General features: G+C 53.0%; 1 protein-coding gene across 7 annotated transcripts; it reads left to right on the forward strand.

Moving 5' to 3' along the window:
• Positions 1–6,642: 6,642 nt before the first annotated feature.
• Positions 6,643–24,877, forward strand: PLIN3 (perilipin 3). 7 transcript variants are annotated; one of them, XM_036884036.2, is made up of 8 exons: positions 6,643–6,774; positions 9,158–9,242; positions 12,705–12,903; positions 13,067–13,149; positions 15,577–15,874; positions 19,699–19,898; positions 21,457–21,582; positions 24,020–24,877. In XM_036884036.2, exons 2-8 carry the CDS (start codon positions 9,174–9,176, stop codon positions 24,356–24,358), a joined length of 1,314 nt encoding a protein of 437 aa, XP_036739931.2. In that variant the 5' UTR covers positions 6,643–6,774; positions 9,158–9,173; the 3' UTR covers positions 24,359–24,877. The 7 variants fall into 7 exon arrangements, with proteins under 7 accessions (XP_036739931.2, XP_036739921.2, XP_036739949.2 ...); XM_036884026.2 differs by having other exon boundaries at positions 6,644–6,774; positions 24,017–24,877; XM_036884054.2 differs by having other exon boundaries at positions 6,683–6,800; positions 24,017–24,877.
• The last annotated feature ends 878 nt before the right edge of the window (positions 24,878–25,755 follow it).

Raw genomic sequence — 25,755 nt, forward strand, 5'->3', positions numbered from 1 at the left:
AGAGAGCTTTTAAAGATGCCACTGTGATCACACGCCCAGCGGGGCCAGAGAAGCCACCTCCAAGGTGGTGCCCTCACTGTAGGCAGGAGGCTCACTTCCACGCCACGTGGGCTTTCGGGGTATCCTCAAAACATGGCACCCAGCTTCCTCAGGAGCAAGTGATCCACACAAGTGCAAGGAGGCCACCATGGCTTCTTATGACCCAGTCTCAGAAGTGCCTGACACCATCACTTCTGCCACATTTTGTTTTAAAGGAGCAAGTCACCAAGTACAGCTCAGAAATCAAAGGGAAGAAAAGCAGGTCCCACTGTTTCAAAGGAGTGTCAACAAACGTGTGGACAGACTTTTTTAAGACCACATTCTCCAACCAATTCCTTGGCAAATCCCACTGGATCCACCGTTAATATCCTTCCAGACTCTTCACACTTTCCATTATCACCACCCTGGTCCAGCAGCCTGAGTGTCCATCAGTGGAACTTCCAGAAAGTTCTGCAAGTGGATGGTGGGGATGGTTGTACCATACTGTGAATGTACTTAATGCCCCTGAACACCACATTTAAAAATGATTATGATAAATTAAGGTAAATTTTATGTTGTGTATATCTTATCACATTTACAAAAATTTTTTAAAGATAATACTACCCAACACTGCAATTGGTGGTTACTATGCCCCAGGCACTGTGCTAAGCTCTGTAGTAAGTCATCTTATCCTTTCCACCTTTTGTGAACTACAGACAATGATTAGCACCCCCATTTTACAGATGAGGCACTAAGGCCCAGGGCATGATTTGTCCAGGTTCTCACAGCCAGGTTGGGATTCCCCACTGCGTCATAGCGCCTCTCCCAGACCCACAGAGACGGCTGCAGCCAAGAAGGAAGGGCCCCATCACAGAGATGGGGAGCTGAGGCAGGGGACATTGCCAGCCAGGGTCCCTCAGCATCAGTGAGTGGCTGGGCTGGGGACATGGGATGGTCTGAGCCTGCACTGGGATTATGAGTTTAAGTCTTCATTTCTATCTCCAATCTGGGCCTCAGTTTTTCCTTTACTGCAAAACTTAAAAGGGAATTGTGGCAGCCGCCAAGACTAATGGGTACCTCGGAAGCAGCCAAGAGTAACAGGTATGTGGGAAATGCCAGGAATCCAAAATACAGGCTCTCTGGACCTCAGTTTTCTCGCCTGTAAAATCTTTTCAGTAATTATATTAAACATAATATTACTGTATTGAATAATAATAATAGTTTTTATTAAATACTTATTATTATTCACCTTGGCACAACTCGACCTTTAGGGCTGGGTTGGGTGGGGCTATCTTGGGCACTGTGGGGGGCTGAGCAACATCCTTGGTCCCCACCCGCTGGATGCCAGGAGCACCCCTGGGTCAGTCAGGACAACTGAAAATGTTCCCAGACAGCTCAAGTGTCCCCTGAGGGCAGAATCACCCCAGGTGGTAACCCCTGTCCACATTACAGGGTTGGAGGCCAAGGAGGAGTAGTATATCCGATAGTAAATGCTAATGAGATTCCCAGGTCTGCTGTGTGACCTTGGGCCAGTCACTTCCATTTCTGGAAGCCTCGGTTTCCCACCTGCACAACTCGGATTTATGAATAAGCCTACCTCCTGAAGACGCTGGATGAAACAAACTGGCACCTATAAACTGCATCAGCCAAAGTAAGGCTCACTCTGCAGGTACCCCAGCTGGGGTCTTCTGGAAAATTCTGACTCACAACAGCAGGCCCCTGCACCCTCCCCACTGCCTGCCTCCCCTCCGGGCCCCCAGATTCAGGGGACCACACAGGCGGGCACGTTGGGAACGCTTCCTGTGTGGTGGCCGGCGGGGCCCACTGGGCCAGGTGGGCCAACGGGAGAACGCAGCTGGGGCCTCCCCACTTCCTGCCCTGGGGGAGACGCCTCTCATGTTCTGTCACCCCCACCCCAAAAATAACATGCCCTGGGAACCGAAGCCGCCCGCACCAGCTGCAGCCTCCAACTGGGGGACACAGGACAGGCGGGGGGCCGGCAGCTGCCACCATGGCGCCTGCCCCACTGGGAATGTCCTCTCTGCGACTGCTGCCACCTCCGGCATTCCGATCCCAACGGGCTGACTGGCCTCCCCCATGGTCTGGACACATGAGCTCAGAGCAGGCTGGCTGGGGGAGGGGTCTCCTTTGCCACCCTAGGTGACAGGGGATCCTCTCTGGCCAGAACCCCCAGACCCGAGGTGCCTCCGATCTTCACCTCAAGGGGCTGTTTGAGGGGGAAGGGGCTAGTTGCCAGGACAACAGCCCCCCACTTCCTCCTGGGAACAAAGGGACCGCCGGGAGAGCCAAGAACGGCGTGTTCCTTCCCCGCCAACATGACTGGCACATCCTGGCAGCTGCCACTTGGAGAGCTGTGCCATGAGCCACCGGGCCTGGCCACCCTAGACAAGGCCACTCAGTGTGGAGGTGGTCAGGAGCGGCTGTGGCCCCAGGGATCCAGTTCCTGGTCAGCTGCTCCTAGGCCTCTGTCCTTCCGGTACATTCGGACAAGGCGGTCTGGCTGCTCTGCCTGCAGGACTTCACAGCAAGGCCAGGGGGCTGCAGATAGCCTGCTCCAAACTGGACAGGCCAGCAGGCCCACGTGGTGGGCTGCCTGCTGCTCAGACCCCTGGACTGGCATTTTGGAGCTGGGGGTGCCCAGTGGGACCCGCCTGGCCTGGGAGGGACTGGCCCAGGGGACAGTGGGTCTCAGAGCAGCTCCCCTCCCCCAAGCCCATCACCGCGCAGGGCACAGCGGACAGTTGGCGCCATGAGGACGGAGGGGCGGGGACAGGCCAGGGCCTGCATGTTAAAAGACCCCCAGCTTCCTGCGGCGAGCTGCCGGAGAAGACAAAACCTTGCTTTCTGGCCACGCAGCCACAGTTGGGCAGACTGTCCACCCACTGGAACCGCAACGTGGGGAAGACGAGGGCAGGCCTGTCGTGGCAGGATAGGGCTGCCAGAAAAAAATACCAGACAGGCAAGTAAATGAGTAATTTCTTAGCATAAATATGTCCCTTGCAATATTTGGGATATACTTATGCTAGAAAGCATTCATCGTGTGTCTGGATTCACATTTAACTGGGTGTCTGGTATTTTTATTTGACAAACTTGCAACCCGAGGCCAGGGGAGTTGGAAGGGGCAAAACCGAGCTCACCAATGTCCCTCAGACTTGCTCCTCTGCTAGGCTCAGCCTCAGGGATGTCCCCAGTGTCCCTCCACCCGCACGTCCCCAGCAGAGGCCGGAGTCAGCCTCACCTTCTGAACCATGGCCTGTCCACTCTCCTGCTGAAGTCTCTCTCCCTTCTGCTCCCACCTGCTGCAGACCTGGTCATGAGCCATCAGCTCCCGCCTGCCCCCCACTCCTTTCTCTACCTCTAGAGGGCTCCACCTCTCCTTCCCCAGAGCCCTGAATGGAGCCATCCCTGCCTGACCCTATTCCTCTCTCAGGCCTCAGCCTAGGCACCACCTCCTCCTGGAAGCTTTCCAGGACCCCCCCTACCTGGGTTCCCACACATTTATGGACTCCAACCCCCATCACAGCCCTGATCACCATTTTATCCACTTGGCCACCAGAGCCACCTCATCCAAAAATCAGACGCAAGAAACTCAGGGCCCAGGACGCTTTTAGGAGCCCACGGAAATGGTTTCACGTTCATTTCTCTTGAAATCAGGAAAAACATGAATATAACACCAATGCAGTTGTAGAAAGATCACTTGCAATGCTTTTTTCACAGAAGGAGGGGCCCACAACAGCTCACACGTAATAGGAGATGCTCAGTAAACAGATGGTTGGATGGACTGATGGACGGAGGGAAGGGTCAGAGGGCAGACGGAGGGGATACCTGGGCAGGGGACACCTGACCAGGCAGAGACCAATCTGGGACCAGCAGCGCCACCTTGTGGCACAATGCTGGTCACACACTCTCTCTCTCTCCCTCTCTCCCCTTCTCTTTCTCTCCCCACCTAGACTCAGTGGGAAGAAGTGGGGAGTTTTCAGAGGCCTCCTACTGGAAGGGGGTGCAGTGGAGGAGGAGGGGGAGGAAGGGAGGTAAGAGGGAGGAAGGAGAGGGGGGAGAAGGGGAGGGGGAGGCGGAGGAGCCCACGGGGATCTCAGAAACAAAACCTTGCAGACAGACAAGTCCGGAACTGACTCTGCGCCTGACCTGCCCAGTTTCTGGCCGTGGGCCCTGGCACAAGTGGCATCGTCTCTCTGATCCTCAGCTTCCTCATCCAGACAGTGGGAAAAATCAAAATGAAGCCTCCGGATAATGTGATGAAATAGCTCAGGAAACAACAGCTATTTCTCACCTCCCACCCTGGGGCTCCTGAACAGCTGTTACCTTCCAGCACCCCCGCACCCAAAGCTGGGAGGTGATTGGAAATACATGGAGGACATGGCAGGGGCAGAGAAAGGGACGTGGGTTTGGGGGTTTGTCAGATTAGCAAATACAAAAACAACAGAATAAAAAGGATGCCCAGATCAATTTGAATGTCAGAACAACAGTGAATAATTTTTGAGTGTAAGTATATCCCAAATATTGCAAGGAATATACTTATACCCGCAAAATATATTCACTGTTGACATGGAATTTAAATTGAACTGAGAATCCTGTATCTTACCTGACAACCTTAGCCCTGGGATCCTGGGGAGGGATGCAGGAAGGCTTCCTGGAGGAGGTAATGGGGGTGGTGCTGGTGATAGTGTAGCGGCCCTTCAGCGGCCCTTTCCTTCACCTCCCCCACCCACATATGCACACAGTACAGTGGCACGTACCCTGGACTGCACACACAGGGGACGGGGGGTGGGCGTTAATCCCCACAGCAGAGGAGTAGACCATTCTCCTTTTGTTCAGAAGATGTGGGACAAACTCAACAGAACTTTATTTTGCAAATAAGAATTGGGTTACATCCCCCTGGCCAGGGATATTCTGGCCATGTCCCAGCAGCTGAAGGTCACTACTCATTATCCCCTAGTGACTTTCAGGCTGTGTGGCTACAGACAAGTCACTTCATCTCTCTGAGCTCTACACATTCCAAACACCTTCTCCTCCAGCCCTCTTCCTCCGTCACTCCATTCCAGCCACATCAGCTTCCCAGCTGCATCTGCAACTCACTAGACATGGTCTGCCTCAGGGCCTTTGCATGTGCACTTTCCATCTCCAGATTTCTACATGGCCCCCTCACCTCCCTCACTTCTGCACTCCAAAGTCACCCTGATAGAGATCCTCTGACCACCCTATTTAAAGCCACACCCCCAAATTCTCAATCCTGGACTTTTGCTTTTCTCATCAGCACTTGCAACCACCTGACTCAGGGCATTTCACTCACTTGGCTGGTGCATTGTCCATCTCTCCCACTGGGCAACTGAGTGCCACAGGCTGGGATGTTTCCCACTCTGCTGTGTCCCCAGCACCCAGCTTCAGCAGCTCAATAAAAATTGTTGAATGAATAAGTAGGAAAAAAGGTCTGCGGCAAATGTGAAATTTTTATCTGTTACAGTTAACTGCCTTAATCATTTTGGGGTCTCAGAACTCACTAGAGAATCTGATTGGCGGCATGTGGTTACCTAACTGCATATTCAGCTCCTGGTATGCTACAGCCATATGGCACTAGGGGTCACCACATTGGGTGGTACAAATTCTACAGCACTGCCAGTGTCTCAGAAAGTTCTGCACAGTGCTAGTGTAAACCCTGTCCAAAAAAATGCTCTTAGTCCCAGAAGCGCCCCCCAACCCATATAATTTAGCAGAGGTGGAAAGCTGGTGGCTCTGGAGATGGATATAGCCCCATTTGGGTTTTACTTGGTCCAACAGGTTTCTAAGAGGCAGCACACTTGTATAGTCTAGAATCCCTGGGAATCTGGGCATCTGTGGGTGGGTTTTCCATAAGACAATGCTCCGCCCACTCTGGGCAGGGCATGCTGCCAACCTTTTAGTAGAGGCATTTATCTCCTGCCTGGCCCCTGGGGGCCCTCTGAGTTTGGGACTGTAGGTTTATAGACCAAGAGCCTAAAGGGTCTATTAGAGGGCGTGGGTGGAAATCCAGGTGGGTACTGCTTCAGGAAGGGGTTGACCCAGGAGTCAGAGATGCAGGAGTTTGTTCCTGCCCTGCCCCTGGCTGACCGGCTCTGGGCCTCAGTATTCTCATCTGTAAAATGGGGGTGATAAGGGCACACACAGTGTTTGGAGGACTAAGAGGTGCGACGTGGGTTAGGGCGAGCAGAAGGTGCTCAATACCTGTTCACTGCTGTGCTTAAAGCTGTTCATACCTCTGGGCCCATTTTGGCTCCAGAACTCGCGAGCCCATGGTGTGGGGCGTGGCCCCTGGCGCGCTGAGGGCATCAGGCAATGATCTCTGAGTCCTCACAGCCTCGGTTTGGCCACCGGAAAAGAGGGGTTCGTGGGAACCCAGAACCCGGATCGTACTCACCTCCCAGGGCCGAGTTCACGGGGTTCCTGGATGAGGAGGGTGACTCGCCCTTGGCTCGATCAGGCGTCGTACTGGGGTCTCTCGGCCGGGGGCTCAGCGTGGAAGGCGTGCGCAGGCACCCCAGGTTCGCGCTTTCCAGACTTTACTTGTGGCTCCAACGTCCCGGGCCGGGCGACGGGCGTGACCGGGCGGTGGGCGTGCCCCAACCTGATTGGTCACCCAGCCCGTCACTCCCTGGTTCCCGCCCCCCACCATAAAGGCCCGCTCCTGGCAGGCCCAGGACAGTTAACAAGCTGGCTTGGAAGTAGTGGTCGCTGTGCTCGGTACGTCCCGCTGACCGTGGTGAGAGGTGGGGGGGGGGCCCCGATGAAGGTGGGGCGGGGCCGCCAAGTCCTGGCGCGCCCCAAGGGAGGAAGGGCGGGGAGGGCCTTCCGGGGGGGAGGTCCGCTGTACTCTGCGGCCTGGGGAGGGGTCTTCAGCCTGGGCTGCGCACCTCCCTTTCTACCCCCAAAAATTCTAACTTCTGGACCAGGCTCAAACTTTCGAACTCTCTCCTCTAAATTCCTGAGACTTTTCATGGGGGCCCCCTAAAAGGGGCAGTATCAAGGGGGGTAAGGAGTTAAATCCCCCGTCCCAAACCACAACCTCTCCAAATTTAAAAAAGTGTGCTTGCTTGCAAGCCGTCCTGCACAGGAATTCCGCCTTCCCCTGGTCCTTAGAGCACTCCCGACCTCAACAAGGGGCAGTCTTGCCTAGCAAAGCCCCCTCCCCTGCAAATTGACGCCTGGGGGCTTGGCCTCTCCCTTGCACCCGTTTCTGGGCCTCCTGCTGACCCTCGGGAGGTCGCGGGTAAACCCCGCCCAGTCCCCTTGGGTGGGTGTGGCCGGTGGGTTGTCCCAGGCGGCGGTGGGAAGGCCTGACCCTTAACTTTGAGTCCTTGGGACTTTTGCCAGGACGGAGATGACGGGCCTAGTCTAGGGCCTGGGTCTCTGGGAACTTAGCAGTTGGATCTTAGCGTATCCTGGCTGCAGCTGGCCGGCCACTTGACTCCAGCCAGTGCCAGCTAGCTCTTGCCCTGGCACCAGGGCCCACCTGCAAGTAGGATTCCGAACCCAAGGACTTCTGTGGGCACTGACATCTGCAATGGCCACCCTTGGTTAAACCAGTTCCAGAAGGGATTGATGGACAAAGATGGGAGAAAGGGTCCCCAGGCTGCCCTGGTGAACTCAGGCTGCGGAGAAGGTGAGCCGGGTACCAGCTCCCAGGAGATGATCACCAGAGGCAGGCCTTGCTCCATTTCCGGTCGAGGGGAACTTCTGTAATACGCAGGCTTCACCCATTTGTACACAGAGGCCAGAGTGGTGTGGAATGGTTCACTTTATTACCTACTGGGTGCCAGGTGTTCCTCTAATCCGAAGGGACTCCCAGTTGGGAAGGGACATCCCCATTTCACAGATGTGGCAAGTGAGGGTCCGAGATGGGGTGTTGCTTTCCCGAACTCCCACAGCTAGTGGGTGGCAACCCGGTTTGGAGTGCAAGCCTGCTGCTCTCAGAACACCAGTTTGCTGAGTTCTGCTGGTAGCAGGTGAAACTGCACACCCAGGAGCCTGGGCCCCCTTCCAATGGGGGAGGAGGGAAACCTCAAAGTCAAGGACAGGCTCCTCCCAGAATTACATGGGGAGCCAGCCTTGAAGGCAGGCACTGCCATTAGCCCCATTTCACAGGCAAGGGGGCTGAGGCTTGCACAGAGGAAGCTCCTTGCCCAGCATAGCATTACTTGTGCGCTCTGGTCTGACGATGCTTTCCTTACCCATCTCGTTTCACCTGGCCGGGAAATTGGAGCACACCTGTGGTCCCATCGCACCTGCAGATGTGTGCATTAGACTCACCTGGGGAGCTTCCCTCGCGCTCCCCACATCCCTGAGTCTGGCTCAGCTGGTCTGCTGGTCTGCAGTGGAGCCAGGCATGGTCTCTCTCTCTTTTTTTAAGCATAACTTTTTTTGGAACAGGTAATACTACCAACCTGGCTCAAAAGTCAGAGGCCCGCCCAGCTACCTGATCATCCTCCCTGAAAGGCGGCCACTGTTAACAAGTGTCCTGTGTGTCTGTAAAGATTCTGTGCAAATGAAGCAAAACCCTTCCACCTCTTCATACCCTTTGTCTCTTACCAGTATCTTAGTCCCTGCCAACTATGTGTAAGTCTCTTCTCTTTAGCCACTTCCCTGGGCTGTGCTCTTATTTTCTCTAGTCCCCTTCTGCTGGGGTATCAGGTTGTGTCCAGTGTCAGGTTGTGGCCAACACAGGACACACGCCTCTGCCCGCGTGGCAGTACGGGTGCGGGACTCAGTGAGGTTTCTGGGTCAAAGGGAAGATGGCTCTCGAGACCTGGTACAATGGCCAACTGCCACCCACAGAGGCTTTGCCCCGCAGGTGTCTCCTCAGAGCGTTGATAAAGGTGAGTCCTTGTAGGGGCGCCGGGGTCCGCTGCGTCAGCAGCATGGGATCTGCTTAGGAACTGGACTCTCGGCCCTCCCAGCCTGCTGAGTCAGCATGTGTTTGAGCACGTCTGCAGGCACACGACGGTCCTGATGGGCAGGCAGGGCTCCGAGAACTGGGGTGGCGGCTCGGAGGGCAGTGGGAATGCCAGCTTCTCCCTGCATGTAGGGCCGGGGGAGGTTGTGCCCTGACTGGTCTGTCTGTCCACAGTGCCTGCTGCCAAGAAATGTCTGACAACAAGGCAGAAGCCACTGCCGACACCCAGGTGACAACAGCGGAAGAACCAGTACAGCAGGTGAGGGGAGTCTGGGCTCTGTGGGATGAGGCTTCCTACCCCATGGAATGGGGCAGGGAGCTGCTCGCCACAGATGGTGGTCAAGAGATGCCTTTCGGGGTGCGTGAGAGCCGTAGTACAAACCCCTGAAGGGTGGGCGCAGGAGGACTGGGGGTCCCAAAGCCTTGGGGGTGGGGCGTCCAGCTCTGTTTGAAACCACCTGCCCGCCTCCATCACGCCTGCCCTATCTGGAGTTTCTCTTAGGGTCCTCCTTCCTTCCTACAGCATCAGACCCATTCCCCCCCGCCCAGTTCAAATGAAGGTCCCTTTTAATAAACAACTGCCTTAAGGTATCATGGAAATACCATAAAATGCACCGTTATGAAGGGTGCTCCTTACTAATTTTTAGGAAATCACTGTAAGTCGTGCATCATGACCACCATCAGTTCTAGAATATTTTTCATCTCGCCGAAGGAGACCCCACACCATTCGCAGGCAGCACGCATTCCCCCGAGGGCCTCGGCTGCCACCCATCTAGTTCCCTTCCTCATGGATTTGCCTATTTGGGACGTTTCGTACAAATGGAAACATACACCGTGAGCCCCTTTCGTGTCCATTCTCTCTCACGGAGTGTCATGTAGCACATGTCATGCGTCACTCCTTTTTAAAAACACTAGTAAAATGGATACAGCTCTAAAATACACTGTTTTAACCATTCCAGAGTATACAGTTCATGGCAATAAGTGCATTCACAGTATGTAATCATCATCTCTAATTCCAGAAGTTTTGCATCTCAAACAGAAACCCATTCCCCATCAATATCACTTCTCACCCCCTTTTCCCCTGGCCCCTGGCAACCACTAATCTGTTTTCTGTCCATGGAGTTACCTATTCTGGATATTTCCTGTAAGCAAAATCATAAAATCATTTTATAAAAGTAGAACCGTCTAGGGGGGAGGGCCTGGGGGGAGGGGTGGGGAGGGGGATAAAAGGGCACAAAAATTCTCAATCGTAGTATAAGGTGGTCATGGGGATACTAGTACAGCTTGGAGAATATAGCCAGTGATTCTGTGACATCTTCCTATGTTCACATCCCCTAGTGGGGATGAGGATTTAATAATATGGGTAACTGTTGAACCACTGTTTTGTATTTTTGAAATTAAAATAAGACTGTATCAATTAAAAAACAAAGATTGTATATCCACGATACTTCAATAAAAAGAAAAAAAAGTAGAACCTTCTACATTAGGTACTTCGTAAGGGGGATCAGACAGGACCTGCCCTTCTGTGTCTGGCTTACCTCACTGAGCACAGTGCCGTCAAGGTGCGTCCACGCTGTAGCAGGTGTCAGACCGTCCTTTTTCAAGGCTGAGTAATATTCCAGTGTGTAGATGGACCACATTTTGTTTATCCGTTCCTCTGCCAGTGGACACTGGGGTTGTTCCCACATTTCAGCTGCTGTGAATAAAGCTGCTTTGAACATGGGTGTGCAAACATCTCTTCAAGATTCTGTCTTCAATTCTTTTGTCTCTATACCCAGAACTAGAATTGGTGGGTCATATGGTATTTCTATTTTTAATTTTTTTGAGGAACCACCAGACTGTTTCCTCAGCAGCTGCACCATTTTCCATCCCCCACCAACAGTGCCTGAGGGCTCCCATTTCTCCACGTCTTCACAGCCACTTGTTAATTTTTTATTTAATTTTATTTTTTTGCTAGTAGCCATCCTTCTAGTTGTGGGCTGTGGGTGGTATCTTGTAATTTTGACTTGCATATCCCAAATGATGCATGATAATTGGGCCTCTTTTCTTGTACCTCTGGGCCATGTGGAGGCTACATATTTTTCAAAACATGCTTTGCCCCACATTTTCTTCATCCGCTCACCAGCTGATGGGCGTCTGGGTTGCTTCCACTTCTGGGCCATTATGAACGAGGCTGCTGTGAACATACGTGTGCGCAAGTCTCAGGTGGGTGTGTGTTTTCCTATCTAGGGTAGATTCCTAGGAGCGGAATTGCTGGATTGTATGGCCAATTTGTCACTAATGTCTGGAAAGACCATGTGGCTAAACCCTGGAGGCAGACTGCCTAAGTCCAAGCCCCGCTCTGTTGCTGGCTGGCTTTGTGACCCTGGGGGACTGACTTAGCCTTTCTGTGCCTCAGGTTACCCTTCTGTAGAATTGGAACAACACTCCCCTTCTCCCGGGACTGGCAGTTAAGCAAGTTAGAACACAGCTCTTCCAACAGCACCTTTTAGAAATAAGTCTTATGCAAGCATCTTTGATACAAGTGATCTTTGCAAATCCTTTCCATTTTATGGATTGGGAAATGGAGGCACAGAAGGGCTCAAGAGAGCTGTCCAAACTACTCCGTTCTGTTCTTATAGGGTGAAAGCAGCCACATTCAATATGTAAGTGAATGGGTATATCCATGGGCCAGTAAAACAGTACTTACAAAACCAGGAGCAATAGCATATTATTCCACCATAATGGACGTTTGTTACAATGTGAATGGGCCTTGGGGACATCATGCTCAATGAAATAGGCCCGACACAGAAGGGCAGATCCTGTCTGATCCCACTCCTAGGAGGTCCCTAGAGGCGCTCCATCCACAGACAGAAAGTGGCTGGTGGGGCCGGGGGAGGAGATGGGGGTTTGTTCAGTGTTTCATGGGGACAGAGCTTCAGTTTGGGAAGATGGAGGCTGGGCACGGCTGCACCACATGAATGCTTAACGCAACCGAGCTGTGCACTTACAAATGGTTAAAATGGTCAATTTTGTAATATATATTTTACTACAGTTTCTAAACAAAGAAACGAAGTGCTCGTCCATGACACTACATGGATGAACCTTGAAAACATTACTCAGCGAGAAAAGCCAGGCCTCAAAAACCACATGCTGTGTGATCCCATTTCTGTGAGTGCCCGGAACGGGCATAGTCCAGACAGACAGACAGCAGATTAATGGTTGCCAGGCAGGGGCCAGAGGGAGGGAAGAATCATCAGTGACCGTTAATGGGCTCGGGCTTTCTTTTTGGAGTGATGAGAAAGTTTGGAATGGGGTTGTGCTAATGGTTGCACAACCTTGCGAATATACACTAAAAACCTCTGGATTTGTGCACTTTCAAGACGATGAAATGTATGTTGTGTGAACTCTATAGAGCTGCTAGAAATAAACCAGACACGAATGGAAAAACTCAGGTGGGTCGGAGTGTGCCGACCCCAGTTGTAGACCCTGAGCTCCGGGCGAGCGAGGTTCTTGTCTGCTGTCTCTGCCTGGCCCTCCGTGGGTGTCAAGTGCCCATTCAAACATTTGAGCCACTGGCTCAGATAAAGGAAGCACGTAGCGAAACCCCGAAGTTCCTTGCTTGTGCAACCACGTGGATGCAAAGCAGGGGGAAGCTGAGCCGTTTTCCCTGGCCTAGAATGAGAGCGAAACTGCATGGCACCCTGAGTTTCAGGCCCAGCCCGTCTGTTCCCCCCTGTAGCCCAGCGTGGTGGACCGCGTGGCCAACATGCCCCTCATCAGCTCCACCTGCAGCATGGTGTCGGCCGCCTATACCTCCACCAAGGAGAGCCACCCCCATGTCAAGACTGTGTGCGACGCAGCCGAGAAAGGCGTCAAGACCCTCACGGCGGCCGCTGTCAGCGGGGCGCAGCCGATCCTCTCCAAGCTGGAGCCCCAAAGTGAGTGAAGCCCTGGAGAGCAGGGAGCCTCCCCGCCTGGGTCTTTAGGGGGTCTGCCCCACCTTTTGCCCTGTTCCCCCAAACTAGCACCTGCCAACCTTTGTGGGCCCCTGGTGACGTTCCCGTGCAGTAACCATCAGATTTCTGTCCTCGTCACTTGCAGTCACATCGGCCGGCGAATATGCCCACAGGGGGCTGGATAAGCTGGAGGAGAACCTGCCGGTCCTGCAGCAGCAGCCGGGGAAGGTACCTGACCTCCGCCACCAGGGGTCCCTGGCCTCCGGGGCGGAAGGCGGGGCTCCACCGAGAGGGGTCTATCTGGGATTGTGGTCCGCCTTAACTAGACTAGGCAAGTGTGACAGGCCCCCTGACCCCTCTTCTGTCCATCCCCACCCTTCCCCAAATCTTTCCACTGGACAGCTGGAGGAATGTTCTAAAACGCCAGGCAGACCTGCTCAAATCCCCCTCTGCCTCCCACCTGGCCCAGGGCATAAGCTCGGTGTTCAGTTAACATCAGTGGCCCTATGTCCTGGACACAGTGATGGAAACAGAGTCTTTGCCCTCACGGAATTCTCATCCTGGGGAGGAAGGGAAAGTCCCCCCCAAGGAGTTAGTGAGCACACCCGTGTCAGCCCTACCCCAGGACCTTTGCACGTGCAGGTCCTTCTTCACATCAGGCTTTTGGGTCTCTGTGCTGATCTTGTCTCTTCAGCGGTCCCCCATCCCTCTTGAGGAAGGTCCTTGTCGCTATCCAGTACTAGTGTGACTGAGGAACTCAATTACTTACGTTAAGTGTTTTAAATAGCTAATCTTAAGCTACTTTCTTTGAAGTAAATTTTCATTTAAAAGTCAAATACATAAATAATTATTTTAAATTTAAATGGCTACCTGTGGCCAGTGGCTCCCACATCAGGTGGCATAATTCTAAGACATGACATCAGCTTTACAGTTCGGTGGTTTTCATATACTCAAAGTGAGTAACATCACTGTCTGTTTAGAACGTTTCTTCACCCCAGAAAGAAACCCCACATCCCTTAGCTTTTATTCTCCTTCCTGCCAAACACCCCACCCTCTGGCAACCACGAATCTACTTTCTGTCCCTGTGGATCTGCCTGTCATGGACATTTCACAGAAACGGGGGTCACACACCATGTGGCCTTCTGTGGCTGGCATCTCTCCCTGAGCACCGTGTGTTCAGGATCCATCCACCTTGTAGTGTGCGTCGGGGCTCTGCTCCTGTTCATGGCTGTGTAATATTCCAGAGTGTGGGCAGCCCACGTTGTGTTTATCCCTTCATGTTTCTACCTTGTGGTGATTGTGAGTCATTCTGCTGTGAACTCATGTGTATGAGTCGTTTCAACCTTTTAAGTTCTACGCTCTGAAGTGTTTTTTAACCGCTGTTTTGTCTCCCTCCCCAGCTGGAGGGAGGGCACAGACTGTCTGCTTTGTTGCTCTCTGCTGCCCACCATACAGCCTGGGATATAGTTGGTGCTTCATCTCTAGTTCTGCTTAGTGGGACACAAGGAGGGCCACCCTAGGTATCTATTTGTGTTTGGGTTTCTCCCTCCAGAAATAGGGGCTTCCTGGAGGGACACACCCATCACAATTCCAGTTCTCTGGCTTTCCGCTGAGACCTTGCGCTTCACAGGCAGCTCATTCATCAGCGGGAACTGCTCTGTCACGTCCCTGTTTCTGCATAAAAGGGCTCCACTAGGAAGCAGTGAAACTGAACGTGAACTCATGTCTCGCTGGCAAAGGCCCTTAATGGGCTGAGCATTGAGGAAGGTGAAAAGTACCGAATCCATGGAGGGGTGGGGAGCTGTCACCCGGGACCCACCCCTTTGTGCCAGGTGCTTCTCGTCCTGCTGGTGCCACGCGAGGCCAGCATTCCTTCTGTTTATAGAAGAGGCGAGCCTCGGGTGAAATTCTACAAGGTCGTCCAACAGAGTGACTGCCGTGAGCCCTGAGCCGCACGGCGCCCTGTCATTCTGGGCCCTGTGACGTACACTGCCCCCAACCCGGGAAGAGGTCGCCTTTCCCGGTTCTGCGGGATGGCGGTATCGTCAGAGCAGGGATTTGAACCTGGGCCAGTGTGAGCTCGGTGACAGCCCCGCTGTGAGCCAAGGTAGCTTCGTGCTGGTGTTCAAACCCGAGGACTGCTCCCTCTCCCCAAAGAGAGACCAATTTCAATGAGCATGAAAGGTCCGGGTATTCACACGGGCACCAACTTCAAAGGGTAGACATCAGAACAGGTGTGATTTTGAACTTCCCAGAGTTGTGCAGATCTGTTAAAGACTTCAAGAACAGTAGGCACTGATGAAAGAGTGCCCACTGTGTCCTAGAGCGGCTTCTCCAAGGAGTCGATGTAAAGCTATTCCGGGGGTTGGCACATCTGGCCCTCTGCCTGTTTATGTAAATAAAGTTTTATTGGCACACCCAGTTGTTGACACATCATTTATGGCAGCTTTCTCACTCCACAACAGCATAGTTAAGTAGTTAGGACAGAGGCCATGTGGACTGTAAAACTAAACTATTTACTATCTAGCTCTTTTCTGGAAAAACTTGCTGACCCCATAGCTGGAACCCCTCCGTTCAGCCTCCCCCAGAGGTTCGGGTTCGGGTACCGGTGTGGGGCTTCCACCCAAGAGGTGCTGATGTCAGCCTGTCTTGCAGGTCCTGACGGACACCAAGGAGCTCATCTCATCCAAGGTGTCAGGGGCCCGAGAAACTGTGACCAACACGGTGGCCAGTGCCAAGGACACGGTGGCCACCCAGGTGACGGAGGTGGTCGACGCAACCCGGGGTGCTGTGCAGAGTGGCGTGGACATGACTAAGTCCATGGTGACCAGCGGTATCCACTCGGTGATGGGCTCCCGCATGGGCCAGATGGTGCTGAGCGGGGTGGACACGGTGCTGGGCAAGTCGGAGGAGTGGATGGACAACCACCTGCCCATGACAGATGCCGAGCTGGGTGAGTGCTGCCCGTGGGCCTGGGGCCCTCCTCCGACCACCCACCCCTCTCAGCCCCATGGCGTCTGCCTGTCACTCACGGCCATCCCGAGCATGCCACCTCTCCTTGGATCTACTGTAGCCTCATCAGTGCCCGCCTAGACCAGCGCAGTGCCTCCACCCTCGTCCCCAGAGTCTGTCCTCCCCTCAGCAGCCACCAGTGGGGGCCCACAAGCACCTGCATCATTCCCCCCTTCTCTGCCCAGACCCCTCTCCAGGGTCCACTTCCCTCAGGGTCAAAGCCCAAGTCCTCCCCACAACTCCCTCTTGTACTTTCCCACCTTCATTCATTCACTCCAGCTACACCAGCCTCCTTGCTGATCCTTGACCATGTTCCTCCTACCCCAGGTCCTTTGCACTGGCTCTTCCCACTACTAAAAACATTCTCCCCCTAGACAACCGATGGCTCCCTCCCTTCTACCTGTGGCTCTGCTCAAATGCCGCCTCCCTCATCCATTTGTGTCCTGAATTCTACAAAGTGGAACCTTCTCTCTCGGCCACTGCTGTGTCCCCATGTCTAGAAAGGGGCCTGGCACTCGGCGGGTACTCACACTCAGAGTTCTCTGTCGTCCCCAGTGGCCCCCTCCCACCACCACCACCACTGCATTTATTTTCATTCAAACATTCCTTGAGCACCTGCTGTGTGTCAGGCAGCTTTTAAAGACCTAGGGATCCCTCAGTGAACAGAATTCTGCCCTCATGGAGCTCAGTCCAAAGTACGCAGAAATCAGCGAAAAGAGAAGTCGGGGAGATTTGGGTAGGCATTTCTGAGGAGGTCCCGGGAGTGGGGCCGGGGAGCTGTGCAGACATCGGGACAAAGAGAAGCTTAGAAAACGAAGGCCCTGGGGCAGGTCTAGGCCTGGCACGGCGGGAGGAACAGCCAGGAGGCCTGTGTGGCTGGCAGAATGAGCGAGGGGGAGAGGGTGGGGAGGGGAGGGGGCAGGGCATGCTGGGCCTGGGGAGGGTGGCGAGGGCTTGGACTCTGACCTGAGGCGGGTAGAAGCCTCTGAAGGAGGCAGGGAACCTGACCCATGTTCACAGGGGCCCTCTGGCTGCTGCCGGGCAGGTAAACTGGAGCAGGCGTGAGAACCAGGGACCAGGCTGGAAGGGACTGTGTGGGTCACCGTGGGGCAGGAATGAAAACAAACAAATAGACAAACGAGGGATGGAACCGCCGAGACTAAGCAGCCGGTCCTACCTGTGGACTATGCTCAGCCCCCATGCCCGCGGCTCTCGCAGTGGGTCTCAGCCCCGTGTTCTAGAGGCATCCTTTGCACAGCAAGGTCTTTCGTACGCAGGCCCTGTAGACCACAGTGCCCTCGGCAGCAAGGGCCCGGGGGCTGCCTGCGGACTGGACATGGTGCTCCGTCCAGAGGGGACAGCAGCCAGTCAGCCCCACCCAGCTTTGCCAGAGCTGATCCGTTCAAACGAGGAGACAGAAGCTGAAGACAGGCTAGATCAGGGCTCCCCGACAGTCGTACCGTGGAGACTGGGGCCGGATCATTCTTGGGGTGGGGGCTCTCCAGGCCCTGTAGGACACTAGGCAGCATCCCCGGGCCCCACCCAGGCAATGCCAGGAGCACCCCCTGTTGTGATAACCAGAAATGTCCCCAGACATCACCCAGGGTCCCCTGCAGAGCCCAGTTCACCCAAGTGAGAACCACCGCTCTTCCTGCTCTGGGATTTCATGTAAATGGAATCGTTGGTTCCCTATTGGGCAAACGGCTGGTCTCCATGTCTCCATCTCTGCTGTTTGGGGTCGCCCAGGGTCACTATTCTAAGTATCACTGCGTTCCCTCTTGGAGAACGCCCTCAGAGGACGGCCTCTGCTGCGGTTTTGAGTTCCCCAGGCGCAGTTTGTAGAGGAAAGCAGGGCCAATGGCCGACTTGGGGTCAGTCTTTGCAAACCCTCCTTTGGGGGTAGAATGGGGAAGATCTGTTTTTCTCAAAATGAAAGCCTTTATTTTCACTGGCTCCAAGTGTCCCGTATGTTTGGTTGTTTGGCTCAATTTTTTTAAATGCCATCATGTAACGACTCTTCCGTGGCATCCTCTTCCCCGACTGACTCTATCAGACCACCTTGGGGCCACATCTGGCCCACACCCTGCTTTTGTAAATAAAGTTTTATTGGCACACAGCCATGCCCGTTCATTTACATTGGGTCTCTGGCTGCTTTTGCATGACAGTGGGCAGAGTTGAGTGAGTGACCATATAGCCTGCAAAGCCAAAAATATTGACTGTCTGGCCCCATACAGAAAAGGTTTCCTTACCCCTATGTTAGAGTTATATTCTTCCAGAATTTTGAGATGTTTATGCAAACAACAAAATACCCCTAATCAGAAAAACAACTCCATCACCTTGATTGAGCCACATGTTGATGGTAGCAAGTGGGATATGGTTAAATTATTTTCCACTGCCTTTCATCTTTGGAACACGCCCGGCTGCAAGGAGATGCGCAAATACACGACTGAGACGGAGATCTCACTTCCTCAAGCCAGGCGCCCTGGCTGTCCCGGGGTGCCCGGAGCCCATCTCACATTATCTGGGTCACGAATTGTACTTGTACCGATCGATCTTCTTTAAGTCAACTTTTCCAGATCCTTTTAGAAAAGTAGTCCAAATTTGACACTTGAGCCAGCTCTGACTCCCAGGGTTGTGTAGAAGGGGAAACGTGGTTACTTGGAAAATCACTTCAGCATAGACCAGGAGGCAGCAACCACTTCCTTAAGCGCCCAGATAGTAAATAGTTTTGGCTTTTGGGGACCATACAGTCTCATTTGCAACTACTCAATTCTGCCCTTAGCCCTATAGGCCGAAGTAAATGAATGGGTGTGACTGTGTGTGCCAATACAATTGTATTTATAAATGCAGATAGCATTTGGCCTAGGGGCCATGGTTTGCAGACGCCTGCCAGAGGTCATTATGAGGCCACTGAGTCAGAAGGTCTAGATTTGAACCCAGATCAGGTTATTTACAAAGCTCAAACTTAGAATCACTCTGCTAAAGTTTAAAAGGAGCAAGATAAAATAGGGTAAAGTTACCAGGACAGGCAGTTTCCAATCTTTTGTCTTATAACTTCATGGGTACTTTCTGGATTGAATAGTCCTGACTCTTCCGTAACTGCTGTTAAGACAGTTCTTGTGTGCCTCCGACTTCTCCTCCTGTCAAGTGTCATGGTGAAGAACATGGGGTCAGGTGACCTGGTGTCAAATTCTGACTTCCCCTGCCTAGCTGTGTGACCGTGGGCAAGCCACTTAACCTTTCTGAGCCCCAGTTTCCTGGTCTGTAAAGACGTCATGACAGTGCCTCCCTCAGAGAATTGTTAAGACTGAATGAGCATGTGCATGAAGTCCCACCATTAATATGTGCCAGATGCTCATACAGGATCGGCCAGCTGTTTTCTGTAAGGAACCAGATAGTGAATATTTTGGTCTCTGTGGGCTGTGAGGCTACATAACCCACCGTTGTAGTTTGAAAGCAACCAAAGACAGTATACAGCGAAGGTGGGTGTTGTCTTGCAGAACCAGAGGCAGGGCGCATGTGGCCTCAGAGCCACAGTTTGCAGACCCTCGTGCCGAGTCTAAGGGCATCTCAATCCCCGGAAGTCTGCTTCCCATTGAACCTATTCTGCAGGTGGGGGAAACGAAAGCAGGGAAATCCTTCACTCCAAGGCCTCACCCCTTGCAAGTGGCAGACCCAAGGCATAAACTCAGGCGGCACTTGCAAGCCCGGGGCCCGTGCGCTCTGCCTTCTGACCACGCTTCTCCTGCCTTCCCCCCCCCCCAGCCCGCCTCGCCACGTCCCTGGAGGGCTTTGACATCGCCTCGGTGCAGCAGCAACGGCAGGAGCAGAGCTACTTCGTGCGCCTGGGCTCACTCTCGGAGCGGCTGCGCCAGCAGGCCTACGAGCACTCGCTGGGCAAGCTGCGGCACTCCGGGCAGCGGGCCCAGGACGCCCTGCTGCAGCTGTCGCAGGCGCTCAGCCTGGTGAGGCTCCGGCCGTGGGGGGCCCTGGGCCGCGGGTCGCTCCTACCAGCCCTCCCAAGTCCAGCGCTTACCACCCACCCTTCTGTGCTTCCACCTGGACTTCAGGCCCAGGTGGTCCTGGGCTGCAGCTGCCCCGGCCACCATAGCCAAATGCCACCAGCGGGGTGGCTTAAACAACAGCTGGTTACTGTCCCCCAGTCCAGGAGGCCGGGAGCCCAAGGTCAGGGTGTGGGCAGGGCCGGTGCCCCTTCAGGCCTCTCTCCATGGCTCGTAGGTGGCTGTCTTTTCCCTGCGTCCCCGGATGGTTGTCCCTCTGTGTGTAAGCCTGTGACCTGATCTCTGACCCGGACATCAGTCCTGTTTGATTGGCACCTGCCCTGATGGCCTCATTTTACCTTAATCACCCCTTTAAAAACCAGTCTCCAATCGCAGCCACCTTCTGGGGTTCTAGGGTTAGGGTTTCAACATAGGAATTTTAGGGAGACACGAGTGAGCCCACGGCAGGCCGGCAGAGGCTCTCGCCCTGCTGGTGCGAGAGGGTGCCCTCTGCGATGCACAAGTGTTTATTTTTTTTTCTATTTTGTTTGAAGTCAGTTTTATTGAGCTCTAATTTATATACAGTAAAAATCCACCCTTGTTAAGCGTACAGTTTGAGTTTTACATGTGTAAACAGATGTGTAACCACCACCACCACCATCAGTCAGAGAAGCCGCCCCCACTCTTTGCAGCCAGCCCCCTCTCCCTGCCCTGGTTTTTCTCCCATGCTCTTTAAGTGAAATTCCTATTGCTTTTCTTCTTGCTTAGTGTCCTCTACTAATTGCTGTCTCCTTCCCCTTTTGTTTTTTTAATTTTTAATTGAGGTAAATGTAGATAATGGAGAATGTGCCACCTTAACCGTGTTTAAGTGCACAGCTCACCCTGCATGAGGCACAGTCACAAATGTGCAGCCGTCCCCACCTCCATCTCCAGAACTTTCCATATTCCCAAACTGAAGCTCTGTCCCATGAAACACTAACCCCCACCCCCTCCCCCAGCCCCTGGCCCCCACTGTCTGTCCACTTTCTGTCTCTGTGGATGGGACTCCTCTAGGGACCTCCCAGGGGTGGGGTCAGACAGGGTCTGTCCTTCTGTGTCTGGCTTATGTCACTGAGCACCACGTCCCCAAGGTCCATCCACATTGTAGCAGGTGTCAGGATGTCCTTCCTTGTTAAGGCTTAAATAATATTCCATTGCAATGCATTCCATCCACTCATAGTCCACTGACCAGGCTCAGTTGCCAGGGAAGGAGAAACAGCCCAATTGAGATCTGCTGCAGAGAATTTGTGGCATTTCCTTTGCAAGTACCAGACAGGGCGAGTGTGTTGGTGGTGGTGGACGCCTATCGATAGTCTGTCTCACCGTAGCCACAGAAGCCGCGTGAGAGCACAAGACCCTTTATGGACCCCCTCATCTCAGACAAAAGGGGGGCTTCCTGGGATGGGCAGGGGCAGGTGGCTATGCGGGGGCTCTGCCAGCCTCGGTCAAGCACCGGAGGCAGCCTCTCTGTCTCCTCCTCCAGATGGAAACTGTCAAGCAGGGAGTTGATCAGAAGCTGGTGGAGAGTCAGGAGAAACTGCACCAGATGTGGCTCCGCTGGAACCAGAGGCGGCTTCAGGGCACGGAGGGGGATCCGGCCAACCCAGAGGTATCAGTTTGGGGTAGGGGTGTCATGGGGTGCTTGGGGCCCTGACTTCCCACCCCATGCCTCTATCGGCCTGTCTGGAATGCGCTCCCCAGCCTCACCTCCCATTGACTACCTTCAGGATGTGGTGACACCTCCTCCAGGAAGCCTGCCTTAATTTCCACTCTAGGGTATGGTTGTTGTTTCTGAAACTCAGGACAATTGACAGTGCTGTGTCTCATCCTGCTATATTCTGAGCCCTGTCTCATTTACCTTGCATCTCGAACCCTCTCCCTCATCCCAACCTCCTGTCAGGCCCTTTACATTCACCCGTCTGTGCCCTAGTGGCAACTTCTAATGTATGTTTGCTGATCCCTCCCCCAGTCTGTCCTAGGCATTGGCCCCTTAGGTCATGCTCTGACGGGCCAAGAGCCGCCATTCATCAGAGCTTTCCTTGCATCACCACCTTACGTAATTCTCACCCCTCATTCTGAATGAATTTTCCCTCAATCTTAGCAGTATAGCCTCTCAGCTTAACCTCTCTGGGCCTCAGTTTCTCCTTCTGTAAATGGGACTTTGGCCCTTCTGCAGGTTTACTAAGGTGACTTGAACTAAGCCTGTGCACCTGTGTGCACAGTAGTGTGATTCACAACCACCAACAGTGGAAACGGCCCAAGTGTCCCTTGACTGATGAATGAACGTAACATGCCCCATCCATACGCTGGAATATCACACAGCCCTGAAAAGGAGCAAAGCCCTGACACGCACCACCATGTGGATGAACCCCGAACACATGGAGATCGGTGAGATGCCAGTTCACACGGCCACATGGTGTGTGGTCCCATTCCTGTGAAATGCCCAGAGCAGGCAAATCCACAGACAGAACATGGGCTCATGAGGCCAGGGGCTGGGGAGGGGGTGGAGCTTTCTGTTTGGGGTGATAGAATGTTCTGGAATAGCAGTGATGGTTGCATTGTGAATATACTAAAGACCCCTGAATTGTACACTTAAGAGTGTAATTTCTTGGTACATGATATATATGCATATATGTGATACTATAAATAATATATATATTAAAATTAAATGAGTTGCTGTGAAAAGCACATAGTAAGTGCTACAAAAATGATATTTATAAAGATAGCATGCATATCTCTAGAAATGTAAAACTGTTCGGCATTCTCAGCCAAACTGCCTAAAACCCTCTCCCTCCCTCCCACCGCTGTACCTAGAAGCCAGGAGACACAGTTGTTGGATGGCACCTCCCTGCCAGGTTCAAGTCTAAGCCCCCAGCTGATGGGGCTGAAGGCAAAGTCCTCCCTCTCAAACTGCCCTCATCTTCCCTGCCAGCTGGTGGGACTTTCAAAGTCTCCCCTACCACTCACTACTTCTGCCTAGAAAGTTCTAGACTTTTTCTTTTTTAACTTAGAAAGTTTTACTGTTATATAAAATTCAATGTCTTGTACATTTAAAAAAGTTGCATTGAGATACAATTCACATGTTACACAATTCATTCATTTAGAGTATATAATTCAGTAGTTTTAAGGGTGTTCACAGAATTGTGAGGCTATCACCACCATCCATTTAGAACATTCCATCACCCCATGAGCAGTCAGTCCTATTTGCCCCAACACCTCCCAGCCACTGGCACCCATAAACCCACTTTCTGTCTGGATTTGCCTGTTCTGGGCATTTCACAGAAATGGGACCACACACTGTGCGGCCTTCTGTGTCCGGCGTCTCTCACTGAGCACCGTGTGTTCAGGGTCCATCCACACTGCAACATGTCAGAGCTCCTTTACTTTTCATAGCTGAGTAATATTCCCTTGTCTGGATTTACCACAATTTGTTTACCCAGCCACCGGTTGATGGACAGTTGGGTGGTTTCCAGTTTGGGTCCTTGTGGAAAGCGCTGTACAAGTCTTTGTGTGAGCATATGTTTTTGTCTCTCTGAGGTCAGTACCTAGGAGCGGAATTGCTGGGTCCTGTGGTAACTCTATAGTTTAGCATTTTGAGGACTCCCTGGACTATTTTACAAGGTAACTGGTCCAGCAGCAACAACCAAGCGTTCTGATCTCCCCATTGTCATCCTCACTTGTCACTGTCTGTCTTTGATGCTGGCCATCCTACAATGGGCCAGAAGTGGTGTCTCGTTGTGGGTTTGAGCTTCATTTCTCTTGTGACTAATGACGTTGAGCATCTTTTCATGGGCTCACCGGCTGTGTGTGTATCTTCTTTGGAAAGATGGCCATGCCTTTTTCCAGTTTGACCAGTTTACATCCCACACAGTTCAAGACTTGGAGAACTAGTATGCCACACCGCCATGCTAGACAACCTCTCCTAGGGGAAGGTTTGCTGTAGAAGCCCCATTGTCTTTTTCCCTGGCTTTTGTGGATCCAGTTAACCCCCCTGCAAAGCAGATGGTCCTGATCATCTCCCCCTCCCGATCCTGTCCTCTCAGCAGGTTGAGTTCCAGACTCTCACCATGTTCCGTGACATTGCTCAGCAGCTGCAGACCACCTGTGCCTCCCTAGGGTCCAGCATCCAGGGGCTGCCTGCCCACGTGAAGGACCAGGTGCAGCGGGCTCGCTGCCAGGTGGAAGACCTCCAGGCCACCTTTTCCGGCATCCACTCCTTCCAGGACCTGTCCAGCAGCATCCTGACACAGAGCCGCGAGCGGGTCACCAAGGCCCGAGAGGCTCTTGACCACATGGTCGAGTATGTGGCCCAGAACACGCCCATCATGTGGCTGGTGGGACCCTTTGCCCCTGGAATCACTGAGAAAGCCCCAGAAGAGAAGTAGGCTAGACAGGAAGGGGAGTGAGGGGGTGAGGGGCTCCCTCCCTCCCTGAGGGGCCAGCAAGCAGAACTGGACCCCCAGACCTTGAAACATGCCGTTCTTACCACTCCTGTCAATTCAGCTGCCCCCTTGGGAAACCGAGGTCCTCAAAACTAACCGGTTCATCCTCTCTCTCTGAGCTTGGAGGAAGCAGGTTGTGAGCCTCACCTCATCAACCATTAGGGTGAGGTTTCCTGGAAGCTTTTTTTCTAGAAGGTTCCCCCCCAATTTTTTTTTTCTTTTCCTAACTCAAAAACCATGGATATAGTTCTTATAGCCCACTTTGTTTTCTACAGCAAGGCCCCAGTGTATCAGCCTTTAGCTAATGGACTTGGACCTCTGATCTGAACAGTGGGGCTCCTGGGGGCGGGGGAGGCAGAGTTGTGGAGGCTTATTCTGGAGCAGAAGGGGCTGAGGCCTGCCGAGTGAGCCATAGGTGCCTGGAGGGCCAGCGTTGCCTTAATAAATTTTACCTGCAGTGGAGTACAGTCCGTGTGTTTGTGTAGGCATGCACGCGTGCGTCCCGGCAGCTGAGCAGCTCTGATTTTTCTGTGGCTTTCAGTCTCTTCCTTGCTTTGCTCACAGGGGTTTAGATGGGATGGGGCCGGACCAGCTACTGATCCTGATGTCCAGACAAGGCCTGTCTTGTTAGTCGGAGATGCGCTAACCACCCTTGCTTGCCCTGAGGAGGGCGTGAGGGTCTTTACCCCCTCCCACCAAAGAACTGTTTCTCATTGGCATATGGCCCATGAGCTAAGAACAGCTGGCACTGTTAAAGAGTTTTAAAGCAAACCAAAATAGGCAACAGAGACTTTTTGTTGAAATATTTACCTTCTGACCCTTTAAAGGACGAGCTTGCCAGTCCCTGCCTGAGACCGCTGGGCTCCTGTGACATCTTCCTGCTTAGCCTTACATATTCCTCCCAGCATTTAAAAGCTGCAATGTGCTTTGCTGTGGTAACTGCAGATAAAATCGCAGAGCCACATTATGATCCCAGGGCTAAGGATCTTGGGTGATGCCCCAGAGAGAACCGAGGTGGCCCTCCGTGCTCTCAGCCAGGGCAGGTAATGTTGCCTTTTCGTGGGGGCTCCAGTCTATGAACAAGGATTTACAAGACCTTACTTACACAGCAGTCCCCTCTCCTATGTTCTAGCACCTGCATTCCTGCATTTACACCCAGTGTGAGTAGATGTCCACTCAAATGTTCACAGCAGCTTTATTCTTAATATCCCCAAACTAGAAACAATTCCAAGTATGCATCCAGAAGAGAATAGATAAATGAATCGGGAAGAGTCACACCAGAGAATATGATACAGCAATGAACAGGGATACATGACTGACATTTGCAAGGTGAACATTAA

Source organism: Manis pentadactyla, chromosome 12, assembly GCF_030020395.1.
Source record: "Manis pentadactyla isolate mManPen7 chromosome 12, mManPen7.hap1, whole genome shotgun sequence".
Classification (NCBI taxonomy): Eukaryota; Metazoa; Chordata; class Mammalia; order Pholidota; family Manidae; genus Manis; species Manis pentadactyla.